This window comes from Nannospalax galili, unplaced genomic scaffold (genome assembly GCF_000622305.1).
Source record: "Nannospalax galili isolate Female #2095 unplaced genomic scaffold, S.galili_v1.0 scaffold346, whole genome shotgun sequence".
In the NCBI taxonomy this organism is placed as follows: domain Eukaryota; kingdom Metazoa; phylum Chordata; class Mammalia; order Rodentia; family Spalacidae; genus Nannospalax; species Nannospalax galili.
This window is the reverse complement of record NW_008357637.1, coordinates 6241089-6254914: the sequence shown is the minus strand read 5'-3', so window position 1 is coordinate 6254914 and position 13826 is coordinate 6241089. Positions and strand designations below refer to the sequence as shown.

Here is a 13826-nt window from a genome sequence, read left to right as displayed (position 1 = left end):
TCTCCAGGACCAACATGGTGGCTGACAACAGTCTATAATTCCAGTTCCAGGGGACCAAACACCCTCTTCTGGCCTCAGTAGGCATCATATGACATGAGTACACTAACATACATGCAGGCAAAATACTCATACACATAAAATTAAAATTTTTTAAAAGAAAGTTCCTGTCTCAAAAAAATAGTTCTTTCAACCCATCCCTGCTCTGATGAAACACTGTTTAATTCAAATCAATTTAGATATGAAGAATGTTCTTACATGTTCAATCTGTATCACTGAATGCCCTACAATCACCCCCATTTTCTAAGTGCATATTTATTTTATTTTCTTTCTTTTTTTTTTGAGACAGGGGGTCTCCCTGTAGCCACAGCTGGCCTGGATTCACTATGGGAATCAGGCTGGTCTCAAACTCACAAAGATCCACCTGCCTCTCTAAGTGGACATTTTTTAAAGAATATTTTCCCATGGTCAGTTCCACCATCTATCTATTAATCTTAGGGCATGGACAAAAATTAATTGCCATAGAAATGACCTGTTTATTCCTATGTATAAAGCTCAATGAGTCGTTTTCAGAAAGATCAAAAGAAAGTAAATATTACAATCATACATTTGTTTAAGGTTTATTTTTAATATGCTCATACGGAAACAAAAATTTCAAGGTATAGAATACAATGTACCAAATCAAATAATTCAATATTAATGAATACACAAATAACAGTATAAAGAACATGTATATAACATTATGCAATTTGTTTTGAGGTTTCAGAAAACAGTGGTTTTGGTTTTGAAATTGTTACTAATATCTAACATTCAAGTAACACATAATTCAATATTTTTTTAAAATAACCAACTGACATACAGCTCTAAGACAACCTGCCTTTACCCCCATCTTCAAAATAGTGTTGTTCAATTCTTCTACAGAAAGCAAGAAGGTTGCTATAGTTTTTCACCTTCTCAGAAAGTTCATCATTGGTCAGCTGTGTGGTAAGAATGGTATACAAATGGCCAAACACCAGGGCATCAAGTTCAGTAGGTCTAAAAAGAAGGAAAAACAAGAGGGACATGAGTGGCACCTAATTTTTATGTCAGAAAACATTCTATTTTAAAAGATATTTTAGTAATCAACTTAAAAGAAAAAGTCACAGAAATAAATCCTACCACAACTTAAATTTTTTTTTCCATCTTAACTTTAAAGGATATGAAAAAATTAAACTATAATTTATTAGTTGTGTGTCTTGATTTTGGAATAGCATTATTAAATGTGTTGAAATTATACTGATAACATATTAATTTTATTCATTTTAAACATCAAACATAAGAGGACTCTAATGTGCCAGAAACTGTGCTAGAGATCTAAAAAACAAAAAAGATATTTTAGACATGGAATATATATATATATATATGTGAATTACCATAATTAAATATATTAATAAAGTCATAAAATACTGCCAAATTGTGAGAATTTTACTGTAGTATTTGGACCCCCCCAAAAAGATATCCAGTTACCTAATCTACATGTTATACTTTTATATCTTTGAAATTATTTTTATTTTATGTATGAGTGCTTTGCCTGCATGTCTATATGTGTACCACATGTATGCCAGAAGAGGGCATTGGATCCCCTGGAAGTGGGGTTACAGATGATTATGAGCTGCCCATATGGGTGCTGGGAATCAAACCTGGGTCCTTTACAGGAACAGCACTTAACCACTGAGCCATCTCTCCAGCCCCTATAACTTCAGTTTTACAACTATTTTAGGGCAACTTAGATTTCATTTCTGGAGGAAACAATCCTCCAGTCATGAAAAGATGACTTCAACATAAAATGGCCTAGGTTTTTTTCCTCTCTTTAATTATATATTATAAGAAGATAAATTTTATCCCAAATACAATGGTCTATAAATGGAACATCAACAATCTACATTATACTAAAATAATTACTAAAACAATAGTACTAAAAGAAGAAAATACCTTCATAATTATGAATTTTTGCCATCAGTCCCAAAACTGATTAATTTGGTTTAGGAGAAGAGATCTAAATTTGAACTTCACTTCTGCCACTTACTAACTATGTGGCCTTGGTCATTAATGAATGACCTCATCGTATTTCACAGCTTTATGCCACTAATTCCCTAATATTTACCTCAGGCCCTCATCACTCCCCTGAGCTCTAGATTCATACATTCAAATGCCTATGTACCATCTTATATTATGTAAATATAAGCACCTTAAACCTGTTTATCCAAGTCTTCCAAAATTCCCTGACTTCTAAAATAAATCACACCATATCCACCTGACTGTTCAAATCAAGCATTCTGAGATTACACTTGCATAAACTTAATGTTCCATATGCATTAGCAAGTCTGGTGTGACACTACTTCCAAAATGTGCCCTGAATGTCACCACTTGTCTATTACTCCTAGTCCAGACCTTACCTAGACAACTGCAATACTTTCTAATGTGACTTTCTGCTTCTATTCATTCTCCATAGTGTAGCTAAAATGACCTTTTCAATGCCACTACATCACATCACTCCAAGTATAAAATATTCTAACGGATCCTCATTCTACTTTCACTAAAATGTCAACTTTGCTACCCTAAGCTTATAAAGTCTAGATGCCATGGTCCCTGCCTACCACATCGCCATCACAGTATACAACACCAAAACTGGTCTTTGGTTCTTTCATTTGAACATAACAAGCTCAAAATCATCTTGAGCCTTAACACCAACTATTCTTGCTGCCTGAAATTTACTATATTGGCACCTTCTTGGTTTTCAAAATAATCCGCAAATGTTACAATTTAAAGCTTCCCTTTATCTTTCAAACTGAAGTGGACACTGAGTCACTGCCTATCATGTGATCCAGTTTTAATTCTCCATGTAGCATTTAACACCATCTAATATTTGCTATATATTGTACATTTCCTCTACTAGAAGAGAAGCTCTATGGTTGAGGATAGTGGGAAATAAACTTATCTACTTGCTTTAATCCCACTACCTAGAACAATGCCAGGCACAAAGTAGGTTCTCAACATGCATTAGAAAAATCAATTACAAGGCGATATGCTTCTTTTTTTAAATTTTATTTCTTATTTTTATTTTTCTGTATATGCGTGTATTGAATGCATGTAGGTAGTAAGTGCACATGTCATGCAATGCCTGCATTGTTCAGAAGAGGCTGTCAGATCTCCTGGACCTGGAGTTATGGACAGTTGTTAGCTGCCGTGTGGGTGCTGGAATTCGAACCCAGCTCTTCTGCAAGAACAACCAGTGTTCTTAACCACTGAGCCATCTCTCCAGCCCCTGATATGTTTCTTGTAACATACTGTAACTGCACTTACTGAATTGTTTCCCTTATTACACATCAAGTTTTAAAGGCAGCACTCCCTGAATCTTTATAGCACCAGTTCCTAGTACAAAATGTGTGATCTGAACAGCATTTGCTGAATACAAGAAAAGAAAGTATCCTAAGGGATATGTGATATTTTTTTTTTCAGATAGTCAACAGGATAATTTTTTTTTTACATAACAAGTGTCCTTGGACTTAGTAGACCACAATTTTTTTCCATCATAGATGAATCAATAACAAACAGATCTTTACAAAGAACCAAGGAGACACTGGATAAATGTAGAGTTAAGGTACCTTATGAGAATATAAATATTAACTCTCCTACATCCCTAAACATATTTCTTAAAAGATATATCTATCATACCAAGGGGAGACTTATCTTTTTAATTCTTGTTTAGTGCCAACTATCCTCCACTTGGATGAGAACCAAGAGTGTAGCTTCCAGAAGTAGAGCTGGGCATTCCTTATCAATAAATGAAGGCTCTGAATGAAATCAACTAAGAGACTATGTTCAAATTACAGTGGGTACTGGGATTCGAACCCAGATCTCCTGCAAGAGCTCTTAACCATGGAGCCATCTCTCCAGTCACCACCACCCCCCTCCTTTTATTTAAAGACAGGGTCTCACTATGTGTAGCCCTAGCTGACCTAGAACTCTGTGTGTAGACTAGGCTGACCTCAAACTCTCAGACATCCACCTGTCTCTGCCTCTGAAGTGCTGGGATTAAAGGCATGCCCACCATGACTGGCAGTCCTTTCAAATTTCACCAACTTACATTAAATACTTCTGACTTTAATAAATTAACAGTTTCCACAACTGCTTCCTTTTAAAAAGCACACTTGTGTGACTGGAAAGTCAGTTCAGCAAGGTAAAGGAACTTGCAGCCAAGCCTGATGATATGAGTTTTATCCTTGAGATCCACTTGGTAGAAAGAGAGAGCCAACTCCTCTAAGTCTTCTAACCACTATACCTATACTGTAGACCATGCATGCACGCACACATGCACGCACGCACACACACGCACGTACACACACACACACACACACACACTAAATGCAAAAAAATTTGAGTAGATTTTGCTCAGCATTTCTACAATGTTAAATCAAGTCAGACCTTCATGCACCTGCTGTTTTAATTGCTTTGTGACACTACATGAAGAAAAGTTATAACTTTTCACCATTCCACTCTTATGCTTAAGAGTTTGTGGGCTGTAATATGGATGTCTACAGCCAATTCTTTTCCTATGAGCTCTAAGCCATTCCAAATGTATTGCCATATTTATCTTTACAGACTTTTTATTAAAAAATGTTCTAGGATGATGAATATATTTTAAGGTTCTACTGTTGCCTGTTTATCTTGCATTATCATTTCTTTTGGTTTTATTTACTACCCTTTGACTATCAAAATAAAAACAGTACTGTAAAACGTGAACATTTTCCTAACCTTTCGGATTTAAATTTTTTCTCCTACTCATTCTTTATGCTTTGTTTACTCATTATTATTTTGTCTTTCTCTCTGATATCCTTTATAGTATGATCTAGTTTCAAAAGCATTAATTTTGTCTAGGTGTTCTCTAATTTTTTTCTTTCCTAATATGTTATTTCTTTTGCCATTTCTTCATACTACTAGAAATAATTTCTGTATCCCCTACATACTAAACAGTGAACTTAAAAACTGTTACTAAAACACACAAATTAAGGTCCTTTTGTTTGTCCTCTTTTCTTAATTACTATCCTTACCACAAGATCTCCCTTAATTTCTTTTTCCCTCTTCTCTTCAAAAAACACATTTGGTTTCTTTCATAGTAAGTCCAGGCCAGCTGGGGTACAGGAAGACCCTGTCTCAAAAAAAAAAAAAAAAAAAAAAAAAGAGCAAAAATAGGATATATAGGAAAACTAAGAGAATTAGATTTGTCACAGTTCAGTATATGTGAGAACCAAGGGTAGAATTCAAGACCTCCAACCTAAAATAGAACTTATGCATCTTAACTTAAGCTAGTACCGTTCTAGCTAAAATACTATGTCTCACAAAACAATGACTCCTGACACAGAAAAAGGAAAAGTTTGTCATAGTAAAGTAAAAATGCAAGTTACCCTTCCCTTAACATAGTCTATCTTCACTTAATACTGATTAAATGATGGGTAACCAGGCTTGATGGTATGTACTTGTAATCCCAGACTTGGGGGCTAAGGCAGAGTAAACATGAGTTTGAGGCCAGTCTGAGTTATAAAGCAAGTTCCAGGGCTTCACAACAAAAGGCTTACATTCAAAAAACTAAATAAATAAAAATAAAAAGTTTAGGTAAAACTAAAATTAAAAATTAAATCTATTCTGCTATCATAATTATTGGTTAATGAAAAATTACTTCAAATACCTACTATTAGAACAAATACCTACTATTAGTACAAATTAAACAGTTCCTCAATTGGAAGTCTTTGGTTTTGGCAGCTACCCTAAATTTCAATTTCTTTTGTAAGTTTAAATGTAATTTATTAACAAAAGTAGTATCTTCATTTTTCCTCTAAAATCACAAACCGAATGATCCCTGGTTACCAACACTTTGATAATGAATTTAACTGAGAAGAGAAGTAAATTAGATCTATTCTCCTGCCCACCCCTAAAGGCAGCATGTACAACAAAACTAACTCACTGATAATAACAAAGCACTTCAAACAATGAAACGTACCCCCTTTGAGCTTTTGAACTATGAAGAATTAAATATCAGAAAGAAAAAGAACTACAGAATACTAACATTTGGGTATATTTACTCCTTTGTGTTAGGGACCAAGCAACAGGTATAGGAACATAGTTGTAGAAGTTAGACAGACCAGGATTTCATGAATTTTGTGCCTTTCTGTTTCAGAGACCAACAGACCCCAATTTTTATATAACCTGAGTTCTATGTGTTATATACAATATATGTATTGTAGAATAATATAATTTAAAGACTTCCAAACTGTCCTCATAATCATTTACAAAAGACATCTGACATGGCTATAGAATATGAATGCTCATGAAAGTATAAAGCTCATAGCAAATTAAGCATTTAAACACCTATCAGCCTAACTGGGCCTGGTGGTGCATGCCAGCACACAGGAGGCAGAGGCAAGCAGATTTCTATGAGATAGAGGCCAACCTGGTTTCCATAGCAAGTTTCAGGCAGCTGGGGCTACAGGGAGACCCAGTCTCGAGAAGACAAAAACCAAAAACCAAAAATATTAGCAGCCTAAGAGGGTGGAGAGATAGGTTGGTAGTTAAGAGTGGTAACTGCTCTTGTAGAAACTGGAACTCAGTTCCCAGCATCCATGTTGGGTGGTTCACAACTGCCTACAACTCCAGCTCCACAGGAATCCCACGCCTCTGGCATCTATGGGCACCTAACTATACACATATCCACGCACACACACATAATTAAAACTAAAATACATCTTTTAAAAAATTACCAACCTAAGGCTGGGGAGATTGCTCAGCAGTTAAAGGCCTTGCCATGCAATCAAGAGAACCGGAATTCAGATCCCCAGTGCACACTTAAGTGTGCAGGGAGCATGGTGGCTCCCTATATTGTCAGTCTCACAAGCCAGAGTTGGGATCTCTTCTGAGCAAGCTGGTTAGCAAGACCAGCCATAGCAGCAAGCTCTGGGTTTGATTAAGAGACCTTGCCTCAAAATATGAGCAATCTAGTGAGATTCCTGACATCAACCTCCAGCTTCCACAGGCATGAACAGGCACGTGCACCTCCATCCATGTACACATGTATGCCTACACACATCGGAACACATACATAAGACAAGGGCGCGCGCCCCCCCCCATATACACACATGTATCTCCACACACCGCGACACACACATATACACGCGTACCACACACACACACACACACACACACACACACACACACACACACACACACATGCAAATGTGAAAAGAACCAAAATTATCGACCTAAAACATTTTGGTCTTTTTGAGACAGGGTCTCCCTGTAGCCCCAGCTGTCCTGGAACTCACTATGTTGACCAGGCTGGCCTTGAACTCACAGAGATCTGCCTGCCTCTGCCTCCCGAGTGCTGGGATTAAAGGTGTGCACCACCACGCCAGGCTAAAACACATTTTTAATAACAAGCCAAGAAAAAGATAACCTTCCTGGAAAACCACTGAGATTAAAATGTTAATTTAAGTTCACACTGGCTCATAGAAAAGACATTAAAATTCTAATTTTTAATAGAGGAAAGTTCTTTGCCTACATTAGTATTAAAATTTTTTTAATCTTGTCAATGAAACATGAATTACTCAATTTACATACTAACATATACTTCATTTGTACCAAGTAATTTCTATATTTAAAAATACTTTCATAACTTTTTAAAGAATAAATTAATAACAGAGTTTGTCCATCCTATAATACTCTTTAGTGTTCAGTCTTAACGACTCTCCTAGTCTCAAAGTAACACTCAATATAGATTAAAGCTGTTGCTAGCAATAAACTCATGTTTTGCAGTACTTTAAAATTTAGGATTTTACCATTTTGTACTTCTTGTAGTGTCTTCAACTCCATCTATTAAAATCTTTGTCAAATCATATAAAAATGATTGATTTATATGACTGACCTTAAGAAAATTCAACAAGGACTGCATTTTAGAAATCTGAGTTGCCCAGAGCCACACTATGCCTAACAGGCAAGAAGGGATAAGTGTTTAATGGGTATAAAGATGAATTTTAAAAATAAGTCCTTTATACATATTTATATTACTTTCTTCTTTTTTTAAATGTATCCTTGTCCTTGAGAATAAAACCTGTAGATAGAAAGCAGCTGACATCAGTGATATGAGACCAAGGGGGCTAGAGACCTCTCCTTCTGCCTCTGTACATAACAAGAGAGGAACTATACATCTGGTTCCCCCAAAGAAAAGCAGAGTTATAAATACTTCTTGAAAAAATAATACCTTTGTGATAAAAGAAATTTGTAACCCCTGTGAGAAACAAAAGATATATAACAATAATAAAACGTCTTACTGCTTATTGAAGAAATAGGGTTGTGTTCCCAGTCTTTGAGAAAGTGCTTGACAGCACTGGTCTACATCTTCTAAGACCTAACATGGGCAATGAACCCCAAAGAAAAATATCTAAGTTAGCAAAACAATAAAAATTATCCTAAAATTCAATTTGTATCACAATTTATGACAAAAATATAAACTTAGGTGAGCTTTTTATAATATATTTAGTAAGACCACAGACCACATACATGGCATAAATAATTCTTTTAATATTAATGGGAAGAAAATTTGAGTGAATTTCTATTAAATACATTTAAGCTACTAATAAGGCTTACTATAACAAGAAAGTTCTCTCAAAATTTTACTCCCCAAACAATATTTTCCTGAATCCATATATTCAATTATTTTGCATATATTAAAAATCTTGCTCTATAAAATGACACTATTGGAAACTCTTGGAGATGCATCTTACTCCACCCATATTCATTTACTAAATCCCCCTTGTAGCATACATCAGTGAGATGGCTGGCTAGAAATCAAGGGTAGCCTTGGCCAAAAAGAAAAAACTGATTAGTTTAATGATGCCCAAACTCATGACCTTGAAAAAATACATTTAAAATTTTTTTTGTTATTTTAATAAACTGAAGACCAAAGAAAAGATATATTAAGTACTATATTTAATAAGGTTTTTATTTTATTTTATTTTATTTTTGTCTTTTTGAGACAGGGTCTCCCTTTAGTCCCAGCTGACCTGAACTCACTATGTAGGTCAGGCTGGCCTTGAACTCACAAGGATCTGCCTGCCTCTGCCTCCTAAGTGCTGGGATAAAAGGCGTGAGCCACCACGCCTGCCTTTAATAAGGTTTTTGTAAAGCTCTAGTGCAGCAGGTCTATATTTATTAACATATGTGCTGTTCAGGGGAAGAAAAAAATGCAGGTTATAGAATTGGAGGCATAATATGATACTATTTAAGGGCATTATTACTAAGAGATATCTAGAAAAATGTTCTCCAAACTAAGGATGGCAATTTTGAGGTGGTGGGATTTCAGACAATTGTATATCCTTTTTTGTATCATATATACAAATAAGCATGTATAACTTTTACAAAAGAAATGCAATTACTTCATGAAAGAGAAAATAATAGCAAGTGATTATTGAGATTATTTTTAAAGTAATAACCATTTTTTTTTTGTAATAACCATTTTTAATGCATAGGAAGTTGAAGCTTTTGTCAACTTCAACCTGAACTGACCTGGTCCAGAGTCTTGTTACCCCATCCAATAGCTTTCATCTTGCGTTTGACTTCCCACTGTTTCTGATAGGCCAAAATGTGATTCAGAGGCCAAGGGTAAGGAGATCCATACCTAGCATGAGTGATCTACAGCAAAAAAGATTTTGTAAAATGCATGATCCTTCCCTAAAAATAATGCATTCTTACAAACAAGAGTTCTAAAAAGTATGTATTTCCAGAGAAAATATATAAAGCAATCTGAAAAAAAATACATAGCTTGCAATCTAAAAAAATTAAAATTTTAAGCCATTCCCTTTAAAAATATATAAACTTTTATGTACTTTACAACCAGTTATATCAAACAATGACACACAGCTTCCCTAAAATGTATGTGCAAGCAAAATTAAAGTAAGTGAAAAACTGTATCACTAATGGTATAAACCACAATGTTTCATTTATGAGCAGGGACTTGCGATACTGAGCAAAAGTGTTTTCTCATTAAATTTTAATTAAGATAAATGCTGCAGAACCACTCACCTCCCCTACTGTAGCTTCATCACACCACTGAAGATACAACTAGGAACAAAAGAACAGTCACTAAAACTTTAAAACATCAAAAAGAAAGGGATAAAGTTATTTCTTACCATAGCAATTTCTTATAAGCCAACTTTATAGGTCACATATGTGAGTTTTCTCTTCTTGGGTAATCTACTCTACAGAACTCTCAAATTTAATGGTAGTGCTTTATAGAAAATATTTATATAGTTTTTCTAAATACCATTATTTTACAGGTACTATTAAACTTCAAAAGGTCAAAATAATGAATAGGCAAGAATCATTTCTCTTTACAAACAGAAAAACTAGAACTGAAAAATATCATGAAACTTGTTTAAAGATACTGATCGAATAATCTGGATAATCATTCCAACCCTAGAATCGCACTTCTCAATGAGTTTAAGGTAAACCACAATGAAAGTTTTATTTTATAAGAGAAAACAGATTATAAAAGATTGTGTTCTGTTTCAAGCCTTATCTTATACCTCTGCAGTCAACAGCATATTGTTGACTAATTCCATGTAAGCTTTCATTTCTGCCTTTTGGACTTCATCCAACCCATCACTAAGAGAATGGCCCTAAAGGGAATTTAAAAAAATTTAAGCGCATCATATTAAATATACAAAAACTTTCAGTATTTTACTAGTATAACAAGTAATATAATATGTATGTGTATTACATACAATGGATTAATTTCCAAAATGTCTCTTAAAACAAAATTGTTTTACATAAAAGCATATCTAATATTCTATCACTACTAAGTAGTATTAACATTATATACATCTTTTTTTTGAGGTGGGGAGACAGGCTTTCCCTGTAGCCCCAGCTAGCCTGGAACTTGCTACACAGACCAGGGCTGACTTTGATCTCACAAAGATTGGCTTGCCTCTGCCTCACAAGTGCTGGGAATAAAGGCATGTGCCACCCTACCCAGCTTAAATGTATTTTCAGTGGACAAAATTACATAATCAATTATCTCATAAAGGAAAAAACAAAATGGTTGGTAAACCTTGTATGCTTCTGACATAAACCTTAATAATAAAAGCAATGTCAGAAGACTGGTATTTGCTACTTATAGAATATACAAGGATGAAAGAAAAATGTTAGTTAAGACATAATGAAAAAATATTAGGAAAAAAGATAGTAATAAATTCTAAGACACTATATTGATGGGTAGATAGACAAAATGGTATAGCCTTTAGTTCAGTCTGGTGATATGTTCTATATTTTAAAAGGTATACTACAAGACATCCCAGTATCACTCTTAGGAATTTATCCTAGTGAGACAGTATACAAAAGTTTATGTTAAAGAAAATTTATTTTAATACTCATAATAGCAAAAAATTGGCCAATATCCAAAATGTCCATTAATAAAGACTTGAGTAAAAAGCTATTAACATGTGTAATACAACAAAATACCATGTAACAATGGTATATGGAACAATTTTTAAGCACTGGTTGGCAATTTTAAAGGATCTATCTATGTGACACAAAGTGTAGAAGAACATTTTCCTAAATATTAATAGGTAGAGTTTCATAACTACTAAAGTCTAAATTAAACAAATGAACAGTACAATCATTCAAATGAGTAAATTAATATTTTCAACTTCAAAATGTATCTTACATCTCCATTTTCAAAGGTCAATTGGATGCTTCATAAGAACCTAAAAGTCTTCTTTTAGGACAGGAATTATGCCTAAGTTAGCTACCATTTTATAAAGATAAAACCACATCTTTGCCACTGATTTATTTATATTATGAAAAAGCACCAACTTAGTTTAGAAATATGTTCTAATAATTTGCATCAGCATTTACAACACACAAAAGAATGATGAATAACATATTTAAGATCAAACACATACACTTTTTTTTTTTATTACCTTAGCTTTAACAAATTGGACTATTGGACCAAGTTCTGATACTACCTGATTTCCCACATGAATAAAAGGTACTTTTCCTGTTGAGGGAGAAAAAAGACATGAGAAACCAGCTTCAAAAAATTAAAGTTTGTGCTAGTAAAAAAAAAAAAAAGTTAGCAAAAAAACTCAGGAATGTTTAATTGATAGATATTATAAAGTTACACCTATAAGCAGAAGCATCTGTTGAACTCCACAAATGTTTAAGGACTGACTATAAACGATTTTTCTTAAAAAAATCAGGTGTAATAGTACATGCCTATAATCCCAGAACTCAAGAGACTGAGGCAGGAGGATCTTAAGTTCAAGGCCAGTCTTAGAAGTAAAACACTTTCTAAAAAAAAAGAAGGAAGGAAGGGAAGGAGGAAAAAGGACAGGACATGTAGATCCATTTCAAGAGTGCTTGTCTGGACATGACAGATTATAATACTCTCACTTCAAAGCTAACAATAAACAATACTAATTATCCAAGTCACATGAACCAGGTCAGAACACTGATAAATTTCAAAGGTTTAACTAGGATTTCTCCTGAGGGTATAGTAAAATGTATTAACTTGCACTGAAAACTAGATTTAAAAAGACTTCATTTCTGCTTTCTAATTTTAAATTTATTATATCCACTGAGGTATTTTTAGCACCACTAATAAATGTCTTTGACTCAAAATATAAGGAAGTTTTAAAATTTACAATCTTAGAGAGCATGCTGGTTTGTGAGTTATGTAAAAATTATATTCCCAATACATGAAAGGAAAAAGAACAAAATAGTACACTTGGGAAAATTAGCAATGCTAGGGGGAGGCAGCTCAGTGGCACAGCACTAGACCAGTACACATGGTCCTAGGCATGATCCTCATGGAGGGAAGGAAAAGAAAAAAGAAAACTGGTACTTTTAAATAAATGCCACATTAAAAAGTAATACTCCATTTTAATAAATATTAATGCCTAATGCAACTATTAGAGATGAAGGAACAAAACAGTTTCCAAATCGCAAGATGGTCCATTCCAAATGCTAAAGGACAAAACCTGCTGTCAAATCTAGTTCAACCAGAGTTCACACTATCAGCAGGCTTCTTCCTGCAGCTTTTCAATAGGTTATCTTCTCTCTGGCTCAGTCTGCCTAGGGTAACGGATGAGGTATCCAGCACCAACAAAAGCTCCATCTGCATCCATAGGAAAACATTACAAAGGAAGGCAAATCTTTTGAAAACACAACACTAAATGTATTTCCCTGTTACCAATGGAGTATTCCTTCCTTTTACTGCTTTATAAATCTTGAAACAAAAATCTAAACTAAATAAACATTAGGCTATATTGTTTTGTTTTGAAACTGGATAAAATCTATATTAGAGTAAGTATAGGTAATCTAGGGGGTTTTTTTGTTTGTTTGTTTAAACCTGTTTAGTACCTATGCTAATGGGTATTCTGAGTTATGGTTTTTTGTTTTTTTTTTTTGTTTTTTTGTCTTTTTTGAGACAGGGTCTCCCCGTAGCCCCAGCTGTCCTGGAACTCACTATGTAGACGAGGCTGGCCTCGAACTCACAGAGATCCGCCTGCCTCTACCTCCCAAGTGCTGGGATCAAAGGCGTGCGCCACCACACCTGGCGAGTTATGGTATTTTTAGAAGCAAAAAGTATTTCTCCTTTTCAATAATTAGTTTCAAATTCTTGGTGGGGGGTAGGGTATTTTATTTGTTTTCTTAAAAATATATTAAGGCAGGGCTGGAGAGATTGCTTAGCAGTTAAGAACACTGGTTGTTCTTGCAGAAGACCTGGGTTCATATCCCGG

The 13826-nt window shown here is 34.4% G+C and overlaps 1 protein-coding gene and 1 non-coding gene across 5 annotated transcripts in view; both read right to left on the bottom strand.

Moving 5' to 3' along the window:
- Positions 1–601: 601 nt before the first annotated feature.
- Positions 602–13826, bottom strand: part of Mtx2 (metaxin 2) — a 67620-nt gene continuing 54395 nt past the window's right edge. The window contains exons 5-11 of one of the 4 annotated variants that reach the window (XM_029557277.1): positions 12006–12082; positions 10611–10703; positions 10108–10146; positions 9592–9717; positions 8358–8434; positions 5088–5185; positions 635–1032 (exon numbers count right to left, since the gene is read on the bottom strand). In XM_029557277.1, coding sequence (XP_029413137.1) covers positions 5125–5185; positions 8358–8434; positions 9592–9717; positions 10108–10146; positions 10611–10703; positions 12006–12082 — 473 coding nt within the window. In that variant the 3' untranslated portion in view covers positions 635–1032; positions 5088–5124. Of the gene's footprint in view, positions 1033–5087; positions 5186–8357; positions 8435–9591; positions 9718–10107; positions 10147–10610; positions 10704–12005; positions 12083–13826 lie in introns of all 4 variants that reach the window. The other 3 variants (XM_008855318.2, XM_029557276.1, XM_029557279.1) reach the window with 3 other exon arrangements.
- Positions 8111–8258, bottom strand: LOC115067988. The gene has a single exon (XR_003847352.1). It is a non-coding gene; the product is annotated as a small nucleolar RNA SNORA57 (small nucleolar RNA).